The 12,780-nt window shown below is 45.5% G+C and overlaps 1 protein-coding gene across 3 annotated transcripts in view; it reads right to left on the reverse strand.

Annotated features, from left to right (window-relative positions):
* Positions 1–12,780, reverse strand: part of SCAP (SREBF chaperone) — an 89,071-nt gene that overhangs the window by 30,254 nt on the left and 46,037 nt on the right. For all 3 annotated transcript variants that reach the window (XM_082663015.1, XM_082663014.1, XM_082663013.1), the window contains exon 2: positions 8,459–8,682. In XM_082663015.1, coding sequence (XP_082519141.1) covers positions 8,459–8,580 — 122 coding nt within the window. In that variant the 5' untranslated portion in view covers positions 8,581–8,682. The remainder of the gene's footprint in view (positions 1–8,458; positions 8,683–12,780) is intronic.

Genomic DNA, 12,780 nt, shown 5'->3' on the forward strand with positions numbered 1-12,780 from the left:
CTAGCTCTACTACAAGATGAAGGCAGGCAGTACATTTTATTTATCTACATTCACTTTCCGTACAGTAGCTGCTCCAAACACACTGACTAAAGGCAGCCTGTTTCTCAAGATTTGAAATATGTAAAACATCTGTGAATTCCAGGAGTCTAAACATTCCAGCAGGGAGAGAAAGAAGGGCAGCACACTCCAGAGCATCCACCTTCTTAGGATAAAGTCTCTTAGGAAATGCCCACAGGCCTTGAAATGCTTAAAGTGGCTCACAGTCATTCTCCAATCTTGCCCTGGAGCCACACAACTCCCCTCTTGCTTCTGAGGTCTGTACTTGCTGGAACACTCTTGCTCATTCTTCTCCTAGATAACTCAGCTTCAAGGCCTCAAGTACAGTATCATTTGCCTAGGAAGTCTTTCCCCTTTCCCCAAAGTCTGAGTTAAGGCCCCTCCTCCTATTTGCTGCCAAAATGCCCCGTACTCACCCCAACACAGTTCTTATCACTGATGGTGAACCTGTCCATTTCTGTCTCTGTAACAATGATGATGGTTTCTAACTCTCACTGAGTACCTACTGTGTGCCAGGTGCCTTCCATCTTTTTTCTCATTTAAGCCTCACCACAGGGACTTCCCTGGTTGTCCAGTGGGTAAGACTCTGCGCTCCCAATGCAGGGGGCCTGGGTTTGTTCCTTGGTTGGGGAACTAGATCCCACGTGCGTGCCACAACTAAGAAGACAACATGCTGCAACTAAGAAGCCCGCATGCCACAATGACGATCCCATGTGCTGTAACTAAGACCCGGTACAGCCAAAATAAATAAATAAATAAATATTTTTTTTAAAAAAGCCTCACCACAACCCAACAAGGTATGCAGAAGCTATATCCCCTCTAGCCCCCAAGAAAGGGACAGAACCAGTATGTGAACACAGGCAGTCTGGCCCCAGAGTCCACCCTCTTAACATCACACTATACTCTTGTATTACATTTCCGTTTTGTTTAAAAATTTAAACAATCATAAATTCCTTTTGATAGAAGTACAAGAAAAACACCAAGGAAAAGATTCTACAAAAATGCAAAATGCAAGGTTTCTTTTTTTTAAAGTTTTTATTGGAGTATAACTGCTTTACAATGTTGTGTTAGTTTCTACTGTACTACAAAGTGAAATCAGCTATATGTATGCATATATCCCCTGTTTTGGATTTCCTTCCCATTTAGGTCACCACAGTGCATTAAGTAGAGTTCCCTGTGCTATACAGTAGGTTCTCATTAGTTATCTATTTTATACATAGTATCAACAGTGTATATGTGTCAATCCCAATCTCCCAATTCCTCCCACCCCATCCCTTTCCCCCTTGGTATCCATACATTTGTTCTCTACATCTGTATCTCTATTTCTGCTTTGCAAGTAAGATCATCTATACCATTTTTCTAGATTCTACATATATGTGTTAATATACGATATTTGTTTTTCTTTTTCTGACTTACTTCACTCTGTATGACACTCTCTAGGTCCATCCATGTCTCTACAAATGACCCAATTTTGTTCCTTTTTATGGCTGAGTAATATTCCATTGTATATATGTACCACATCTTCTTTATCCGTTCCTCTTTTTTTTCTTTTTTTTTTTTGGCAGTACGCGGGCCTCTCACCGTTGTGGCCTCTCCCGTTGCAGAGTACAGGCTCCGGACGCGCAGCCTCAGTGGCCACGGCTCACGGGCCCAGCCGCTCCATGGCATGTGGGACCTTCCCGGACCGGGGCACGAACCCGTGTCCCCTGCATCGGCAGGCGGACTCCCAACGACTGCGCCACCAGGGAAGCCCTATCCGTTCCTCTTTTGATGGATATTTAGGTTGCTTCCATGACCTGGCTATTGTAAATAGTGCTGCTATGAACATTGGGGGTGCATGTGTCTTTCTGAATTATGGTTTTCTCTGGGTATATGCCCAGTAGTGGGATTGCTGGGTCGTATGGTAGTTCTATTTTTAGTTTTTTAAGGAAACTCCATACTGTTTTCCATAGTAGCTGTATCAATTTACATTCTCACCATATGTGGAAATTCTTAATAAATCTATGTTTCAACTTGTGTTTTGTAAATGAAGTCCATCACAATGGAGCATGTGCTGAGGATTTGGAGTGTAGGTTCACAGGTGGTCCCTCCTCCCTGGGACAGGTGCTTGACCACCAGCTCCCCTGCTACCTTGCATCCTAGGATCTGGCCTTCCCCTCCCTGTCCAGGTATCCATTTGCTGCTGCCCCCTGCAGGCGCCTGACCAAAACATGGAGGGCTGTTCAGAAGTGCATACCCTGCTGTGTCCTGGAGCAGGGTGAGGCACTGGCCATCGCCTATCCCAGGCTGGCTGCACCACAGCAATCTGATGGGCATTTTGGCAGGAGGAAGCCTTTCATCCACTCCCATCCGAGCATATTTTAGTACCTTTAACAGTATTTTTCCCCTGCTTTCTGAAGCAGCAGCTCTGCATTTTCATGTTGCACTGGGTCCCACAAATGATGATGTTGGCTCTACATCTCCTCCCATTCTCACTCCCAGTCATCTGTGATGGGAGCTCAGGAGACACTGAAGACATACAGGAAGAGCACCCAGAAAAATGACACTCAAGAGATGGGGCACAGGACATCTCTCTGGAGACATCAGGAGTGGGACATGTTTTCTCTCTTCCCTTCTCAGGGGAGAACAATACAGGACTAGGGGTGGGGTAGTAAAAGACCATAAAGGGGAATTTCTGAGATCTCCTGATCTCTCTTCTGTTGGAGGAAATTTGGGGTTGGAGGAAATTTGGGGTGATAAAGCAGTATTTGATCTCCTACAAGCCTTTCAGAGCTTTTCCAGAGCTCGTGTGTGAGGTCAGGGGTAACTTCTGCTTGGAGGGAGGCTCTGGCTTTGGAATGCTGAACAGGACCCAGGAGCAGCTGCTGGAGCTGGGCTCCTGGGCTCCTGAGTCTAGGCTTTGGGGCAGAGGTCAGTGGTTCCCTGGGACTTGATTATCAGCTATCCAGCCCAGCTCTCCAAAGCACAGGTGCAGACAGGGCTTCGGTTACTCAGATTTCTTTCTTGTTCATGAAAGGAATATAAATGTGTCCAGAGAGTGGCCACATAGGTACAAAAAGAGGGAGCCTGTTCTATAGTCTCCTGTGTGCCCACCCACAAAGGGGTCACGATGATCGTGGGGAAACCTGAGCTGTAGGCAGACAAGGGAGAGAGGTTGAGAGCGGAGGTCACCACAACTGCGATGTCCAGCCTCAGCCTGAAGGTGCTGCTTTCCTCCAGAGAAAATGAAGGAGGAAGGGGTCAAGTCTGCTCTCAGATACCCATACAGGCTGTAGGATTATCCTCTTTCAGGAGGTCTGGAATGGTCTCATCATGATTCCAACTTGCTCTCCAAGTTAAAATCCACCCTCTCTAACCATGACCAGCAGGTTATGGAATCACAGGTGACCTAATGACCCCTCACATTAACCTCTGACCCACACATAGGGCAATTAAGCTGGCCTGGCACCCAGACACTCTTCCTTCATTCCACGGCATACCTACCACTTCCCAGGACAGGTCCCAAGAAACAGCACCCTCTGCCTTGCTGGACTGCTGCTGAGCCACACCTCTGGTCCTGGTGGCCTAACCTCTAGGGAATGTAAACAGATACCTCTTGCCACAGTGCCTACTTGCTGCAAGTTTCATCAGATTTTCCCAGAGGAAAGAGCATTTATGGCTCCCAGGGTGATCCAGTGGGATGAACAGGTCCACAGCCCAGGCAGCTGCTAGATCCAGACAGAGGTAGCAAGAGCAGCAGTCCTTTCGGTTCAAGCTGAACAACTCTCTCATTCCAGGTACAATAAAGGTAAGCAGTTAAATGGAATCTGAGTATCTAATAAAACTACTAAAAGCTGTCTATTCATTTCTCCAAAGAAGACATACAGATGGCCAAGAAGCACATGGAAAGCTGCTCAACATCACTAATTATTAGAGATATGCAAATCAAAACTACAATGAGGTACCATCTCAAACCAATCAGAAATGGCCATCATCAAAAAATCCACCAACAATAAATGCCAGAGAGGGTATGGAGAGAAGGGAACCCTCCTACACTCTTGGTGGGAATGTAAATGGTACAGCCACTACAGAAAACAGTACGGAGGTTCCTTAAAAAAACAAAAATAGAGTTGCCATGTGATCCAGCAATCCCACTCCTGGGCATATACCCGGAGAAAACCAAAATTCAAAAAGATATATGCACCCCTATGTTCACAGCAGCACTATTTACAATAGCCAAGACATGGAAACAACCTAAATGTCTTGACAGATGAATGGATAAAGAAGATGTGGTAAATATATACAATGGAATACTACTCATGAAAAAAGAATAAAATAATGCCATTTGCAGCAACATGGATGGACCTAGAGATGATCATACAAAGTGAAGTCAGCAAGAGAAAGACAAATATTTATGATATCACTTATATGTGGAATCTAAAATATGACACAAATGTGACCTTATTTATGAAACAGAGACAGACTCAGACATAGAAGACAAACTTATGGTTACAAAAGGGGAAAGGGGGTCGGGGAGGGATAAATAAGGAGTTTGGGATTAGAAAATACAAACTACTATATATAAAATAGACAAAACAAGGTCCTACTCCTACTGTATAGCACAGGGAACTATATTCAATATCCTGTAATAAACCATAATGGAAAATAATATGAAAAAGAATTTGTGTATATGTATGTATAACCGAATCACTTTGCTGTACACCAGAAACTAACACAACATTGTAAAACAACTATCCTTCAATTTAAAAAAAAATTACAGAATATGAAAAAAAATAACCTATCTATTAACCACACTTTATTTTCTGCAGGCAACCTGAAGCTCTGGCAGAAGGGGAGATGCTCTGGATAGAAAAGCTTCCCATACAGAAGAGGATAGCGAGGCTTGTGCCCTGGGTCCACAATATCTGTTCTCCTGTCCATAAAGGCGCAGAATCTCTGGATTTTCTGATACAACCTTTATCATCTTTGGAGGCTGAGGGACTTCATCTAGCCTTAGAAATTTTCTCCTAAGCCAATCAGATTTTAAAAATTCCTTTACAATCACATAACAAAGATGCTGGTTTGAAAAAATAAGTACACAGCATTAAGAATGTGTGTACAGGGTGACTGTAAAGATAAGAGGAAACCATAGTGCCCTTAGAGAGTGGGACCAAAAGAGGCAGCAGGTTCAGAGGGGCGCGCCAGGGTAGTAGCCTCCCTGTGCTTTTGTTGGGAGAGCGGCGAGCTGAATGAACACAACCATAAACAGGAAAGGAGGCAAGGAAGATGCCACCTATTCTTCCTGTAGGGCTCGGCTCAGGTGTTCTCCTCCCTGGAAGCCTCCGTAACGCTGTCTCCCTTTGCACTAAGGTTAGGTCAAATCTGCTATGCACAATACCCAATGGCACTGAAGTTCTCTCTCTCAGGCCGAGACTGTGGGAGGGACTGTGTTCTGCGTCACTGGTCTGGCACAGTTCTTGGCATATATTATAGCAATCTTTATTGAGGTGGCTGTAAAACCCAATTTTATGCTCGCTCCTCAACTTCTGTTATGTAGGGCCACTGCCTCAAAAAGCTTCTCTATCCTCTGTCTAGGCAGATCCTGCCAGGCCCTGTCCCTGGCCCAGTGCAACTGAGATTCTCTTTCTGAGGCTTCTCGTTCAAGGAGCAGACTTCCTGCAATGAAAGGTATCAGCACCAAACAGTGTTCTTCATAAAGTTCATGTCACCACAGCGAAGTGGAGAAAGTACAGATTTGGATATGCCACACAGACCGGCCAGTTGCAGCACATACCACTTACTATCTCTCCACATTAGTTTCATCATCAGCAAAAGAACTATGGAATAACCACCTCCTCCAAGGATGTTAGGCGACCAAACGAAATACTGTGTGCGGAAGCACCTGACCACAAAGCCAGGGCTCAGTGAAGATTAGTTTTCCTTTCCCTCCAACCAGCCCAATCCTACCCTGAGGCTCACCCACTCCCTTCTCAGGACTGATGTTCGGCCAAGACACCTGTGGGATATAAGACAGGTGTCTGCCCAGCTTGGCTGCATTTGGGCTGTACTGCTTGTTAAATATTGTTATTATCACATTTGCCTCTTCCCCCATCCTCCATCCCATCCTAATTCACCCAGAGTCAATAAGGAGTCTTCCACGCTTGAGACCTTAGCCATCTCATAAAGTTTTCATACCAGAGGCCCCCAAGTCATAAATCCAAGGACAGTCTGTTTTGAAACACTTGTGTGATATCACATTATTCATTCAAAGATAAAGGCCAATTGCACCCAGCTACAACTGCAGCTGCTACACATAGCCTACTTTCCCTGTCCAGGAAGCTGCCTGATCCCAGCTGGCCAAATCCAATCCTCAGAAGATGAATGGCAAAGAAGAAACATCCTTCCCTTTTCCGGTAGCTAGAGCCATCTTCGTGGAAGGGGAATCACAACCACCTCCTCAACTTACACTGCCCATAGAGCAGAGGTCCCCAACCATTTGGCACCAGGGACCAGTTTCGTGGAAGACAATTTTTCCATGGACCGGTGTGGGGGTAGGTAGGGGTGGTTCAGGCGGTAATGCGAGCGATGGCAAGCGCAGAGGAAGCTTTGCCCGCTCACCCGCCGCTCACCTCCTGCTGTGCGGCCCGGCTCCTAACAGGCCGTACTGGTCTGTGGCCCGGGGGTTGGGAACCCCTGCCACAGAGAACACAAGTTTAATTCAATGTATTCATCCATTATGTATTTACTTACCATACACATACACATATAAAGATGGTATCAACTGAGAATTTATGAAGGGGGAGCAGGACCCCATCTACCTCTAACAGAAGGCAATATGCATAATAATAACCGTAAGTGTCACCACAAACTGCTGCTCTAGAAGTTAGAATAAAAGAGAAAATACTTTCAGCTGAGACATGGTAGAACTTCAGAGAAATTTTTAAGAAGGACACACAGCCTAGTGGTTCTCAGCATGTAGTCCCCAGGCCTGGGAGCTTGTTTAGAGATGCACATTCTTGGGTTTCTCCAGATCTGATGAATGAGAAACTGGGGTAGGGCCCAGCAATCTTGTTTTACATGCCCTCCAGGTAACTCTGATGTTAGCTCAGGTTTAAGAACCACTGCCCCAGCATATAGGCCAGGCCTAGAAAAGTATGATTTTGAAAGAGACAGATGGGTCAATTAACCTACAGGAAAAAAAAACAAGCAAATCCAAGAGCTGGGTTCTCAGAACACTCCTAATTCATCAGTTACAGGACATAGCCACAAGTGTCTAATCTTGTACAACACAAATTAACAAAGTTTAAACATCAGTACAAATACACTGAGCCAGAGTGAGAAGAGTCAGGGGGAACAGAGTGCCACAGGTGCAGGCACCAGAATCCCTTTAAAGCTGGATTTGAACCCCCGTTTCCCTACTTATTAGTTGTGTAGACCAGGCAAGCCTCTAATCCTCCATCCCCCACTGGTTAAATGGAAATATAACTGGATCACTTCCCAAGGTTTTTATGAGGGTTAACGAGACATTTAATTATATACCTGAAGCACCAACACAGCACCCAGCAGGAAATTCTCAATGAATATGCTCATCTTTCCTTGTCCTAATTAGGGAAGAACTTGGGACCATTAACAACTGAATATCAAGTTCAGTCCTGAACCATCCTTCTTCCAGCACAGCACTGAAAACATCTATAAACGTTAGATGTATAATGAATCTGGAAACCATAATTCTTTCCAGAGACAAAGATAATCAGGTAGGCTCTTTTCATGACTGTCAGTGTTTGAGAGCCAAGGGGACCATTGGATATCATCTTACATCAAGCCTCTCCTTTCACAATGTCCTCATCAGCCACACTCTTCAGGGCTCTATGGGGCCCTATGACAGAAGGACAGTCACAACAGTCCTTGGTGAGCACAACAGGCCCCAAGTATCAACCAGAGGTCAGAAGGAGGGTCCACATGAACACAAGAAAATGACTAGAGAGTAGAAAACCAAGTCTCTGGGGTTAGCCTACAAGACAGTGTCCAAGGAATTGTTCAAATGGACTTTGCCTTGCAACATTCCAAGGCTCCTGCTCTTAACCAGGTACCAAAAGGAAGCTGCCACTATTGAGAAGGAAAATTAAAATACCATGCTTTCAATTATCTTGCAGTTTCTTAGAAACATCTAAACATTATTTTGAGACAGATTACCAGCAATGTGAACAAATCTGGTGAGTCACCAAGTCAGGGCCAGCCTGGACTGTTTTACTGTCGTGGCTAAACAACCCAGGACTAGAGTTTTCCACTCAACAGATCCAATGAGCCTCAAGTTCCACTGTGTAAAAAGCACACAGTCCAAGGGCTACTGAACAGTCAGGGTTAGGAAATCTATTGTGCCAAGGCACTGGCCCACCATATCCAGGGCAACTTGGAAACATACCAGCAGGCTAAGATGCAGAGCCCCGTGAAGAGAATGATGGGGATGGGGTAGGACGCACAGAACAGCCCATGGTTGTAGAAGGCCTGAGATATCTTCTCACGCAGCCTTTCAGTCAGGGTCATCCTCAGCTGAAGTCACCTTGCTGCCATCCCGGAAAGTGACCATGGATCAGCCTGGCACACGTTGGGCAGCACTGACAATGGACACCATCTGCAGGCAGGCACCTGGCAAGAAGGGAGAAAAGCCAATTAACAAAGAGTACTTGGCTCTCAACACTAGGGCTGCTGGGGGAGGTGGCAGGGACGTGGACAGGGAATCAGGAGGCCTACATGCAAGATCTGGAGACATCAATCCCAACACACACACACACACACACACACACACACACACACACACACACACACACACACACACACACACACACACACACACACACACACACACACACACACACACACACACACACAGTCTTGGTCGGCTCCTAGTGACTGTGGGTAGTGTCTAAGTAAGTCTAACCAAAGAAACAAAAAAACTGCCTCTCTAGCTCTGGTAATAAACTCTCAATCCTCTTCCATATTAGGCACTTCTAAAAGGCCACTCCCTAGAGAGGGCATTTTTCTCACACGTGGCACAGGAAAGTACTCCTGTGTAACAGACAGCACCTTCAGTTGCTCTTGGCCAAATGGACATTCTGGAAACCCTCCCCCCCCATTCTCTGTGCACAGGCCAGACCGAGAGAAATCCTTGGGAAACCTTTATACAAGGTCTGATCCCTCAAAAAACACATTCTTACACAAACAGTGATTCACTGATAAATAAAGTCCAGTGGGGTCAGCCCTCAACACAAAAACACCGAAAAGCCTAGGCCCCTGTCATAAAACAAAATTCACTGTGACAGTGGTATTGGGTAGATGTCTCTGCTCCTGGTCCCCCAGTTGTTCCTGGGAGGGTGAGGGCAAAGGGCCCCTCCTATTTCTGCCTGCCCAGCAGCTGTCTCCTCCTTGGAGTAACAGCAGTCCGGTGTGGCTCTGAGAACCACCTTTCTCCACAGGATTTGGCCTGGACATAACGGCCAGTTAAGGTGCCCCTCCCTGACCCCCGCCAGGCTGGTTAGGCCTCTCTCCCTGGCCTTTGACTTCTGAGCAGAAAGAATCAAAACTGGATTCGAGGGCTTCCCTGGTGGCGCAGCGGTTGAGAGTCCGCCTGCCAATGCAGGGGACACGGGTTCGTGCCCCGGTCTGGGAAGATCCCACATGCCGTGGAGTGACTGGGCCCGTGAGCCATGGCCGCTGAGCCTGCGCGTCCGGAGCCTGCGCGTCCGGAGCCTGTGCTCCGCAACGGAAGAGGCCCGCGTACTGCAAAAAAAAAAAAAAAAAAAACTGGATTCGGTGGTGTTTATTCTTCCCCAAGAGGTTCCTGCTCCCCAGATCACGGGCTGCTCTGGCTCCAGCCCTTTCTGAAGACGAGCTCATCAGCTCTTCTTTCCAGTCTGTGAGCCACCCCATATCCTTCCAATAAATACTCTTTTGCTTGTGTAAGCCAGTTAATTTCTGTTGCTTCCAAGTAGAGAAACTTAAACCAATAAAATCAGAATAGAAAACTCTAGCAGAAGGGCCCAGGAATCTAGAATTCCTTTCCTTACTGAGCTCGCTGATGAAATTCAAGTTTAAATCCACTTCTCCTGTTCCATGTTGCTGTTTTCTTTCGTCTGTGCTACAGGGAAGCTGCCCAGACATGTATCTTGGCTTGATTCAGCTCACGGATGAAAACCCAGGCCAAGGAGATGATTCCTCAGAAGTGTGAGACCAGAAGGGAGAAGCAAAAGGAGTCACACCACAGCCAATTCACAAGAAGGAATGGCTACCACTCCATCCACCTTCCTGGAAGCACAAGTCTCAGGTGCACATGCAATTTTCCAGTCCAAGAACCCTCTAAGGAAATAGTACAAAGAACCTGCTGTGGGTCAATTCAGAAGGCAACAAAACAGATAGAGGAATTGGCAGGTGACAGCGGCTGACCCAAGGAGCAGAGGTGCTGACAACAGCTCAACCATTCACAAGACTCACCTGGAACATAACAGCTCAAAAAGGTCTCAAGCAGTAGACCTGCAGCAGGGCACCAGCAACAGTGCTCACCACCCAGCATAAACAAGGACTCCAGGGAAGCAACGTTTCTGCTCCTGTGTCCCCAACCCTCCGTTCTACTTCAAGGGGGAAAACAAACACTAATGAGATATATGCCTGTGGAAAGACGCTGTCAAGAGGATCCCTGAAGACTGATGGCCATGAACAAGTTGTAGCTTTTCCAACCTCAGTCCTCTGCCAAGCCCCACATCTCTTCCCTTAAGTATCCCAAAACAAAGCCCTCCAGGAAATTGCGATCCTACTAATCTTAATCTCCTTCTCAGGCCTCTTCCGCACACAAATCGGTAACACAAGAAGCAGGGGTCAGGGGCGTGGGTGGGTTCTCTTATACATGGAACTACTAATATGAGAAAAAAACCCATCTCACTTCAATTCTGCAGCAAATACAAATCTTTCTGACATGACCTTAGTCGTTTTCAGTTTCCATTAATCCTTATTAGTTATACTAATTGCTAATTTTCACAGCACCAGGAAAACAAAATTAAAAAAAAAAAAAGAAATTCAAATTCTAGTTCATTACACAGCCCACCTACCTGAACCAAGCAAGAGGGGAATTATTCATCTTTACTTCACTGTATTCATTTTAACGCAAAGCTTTTCCAAAGCAAAATTTATCCTAAGAAACTGCCAAAATATTTTCCAGAGTGCCCATACCATTTTACATTTTCACCAGCAGCATGAGACCTCATTTCTTAGCATCCTCACCAGCGTTTGGTATTGTCACTACTCTTTATTTTACCTGTACTAATAAGAGTGTATTAGTATCTTATTGGATCTTAATTTGCATTTCCCTAATGGCTAGTGACACTGAACCTGTGCATGTGTCTGTGTATTCCTTAAGACATTATATATATGAGATCATGTAATTTGCAAATAGAGATAGTTTAACTTCTTTTCCAATCTGGATGCCTTTTGTTTTTCTTGTATAATTGTTGTGGCTAGAACTTCTGGTACAATGTTGAATTGCAGTGGTGAGAATGCATTTTATTCCTGATCTTAGGAAAGGAGCATTCAGTCTTTCACCTTAAGTATGGTATTACATGGGAGTTTTTCATATAAGCCCTTTATCAAGTTGAGGGAGTCCCCATCTATTCCTAGTTAGTTGAGTGTTTTTTTTTTTAATCATGAAAGTGTATTACGTTTTGTGTCTTTTGAGATGATCATGTGTTTTTTTTTGTTTTGTTTTGTTTGTTTTGTTTTGGTACGCGGGCCTCTCACTGTTGGGGCCTCTCCCGTTGCAGAGCACAGGCTCCGGACGCACAGGCTCAGCGGCCATGGCTCACAGGCCCAGCCACTCTGCGGCATGTGGGATCTTCCCAGAGCGGAGCACGAACCCGTGTCCCCTGCATCGGCAGGTGGACTCTCAACCACTGCGCCACCAGGGAAGCCTGATCATGTGGTTTTTAATTTATCCTACTAATAAGGTGTATTACACTGACTCATTTTTTTCTCGTATTGAACCAACTATGCATCCCTGGGTATAATCCCTTTAAATGTTGCTAGACTCCGTTTAATAATATTGAGAACTTCTGCGTCTATATTCATAAGGGATATTGATGTGTACCTTTTTTATGTCTTTGTCTGGCTTTGGTATTAGGGTAATGCTGACCTTGTAGAATAACTTGGAAAGTGCTCCTTTGTACTTTTATAGAACAGTTCATGATAAATCTTTAAACATCTGGTAGAATTTACTAGTGAAGCCATCTGATCTTGGGATTTTTTTGTTTAATTAATTAATTTATTTCTGGCTGCATTGGGTCTTTGTTGCTACGCGCCGGCTTTCTCTAGTTGCAGAAAGCGGGGAGCTACTCTTCGTTGTGGTGTGCATGCTTTTCACTGTGGTGGCTTCTCTTGTTACAGAGCACGGGCTCTAGATGTGCGGGGGCTTCAGCAGCTGTGGCAGGCAAGCTCTGTAGTTGTGGCTTGCAGGCTCTAGAGCACAGGCTCAGTAGTTATGGCACACAGGCTTAGTTGCTCCGCAGCATGTGGGATCTTCCCAGACCAGGGCTCGAACCCATGTCCCCTGCATTGGCAGGTGGATTCTTAACCACTGCGCCAGCAGGGAAGTCCTTGGGTTTTTTTCTGTGTGAGAAGTTTATAAACTATTAACCTCTTTGCTTGTTACATTTATTCAGATTTTCTATTTCTTCTTGAGTAAATTTTGTTAGTTTGTGTGTT

Source organism: Grampus griseus (assembly GCF_964374135.1).
Source record: "Grampus griseus genome assembly, chromosome: 10".
Classification (NCBI taxonomy): Eukaryota; Metazoa; Chordata; class Mammalia; order Artiodactyla; family Delphinidae; genus Grampus; species Grampus griseus.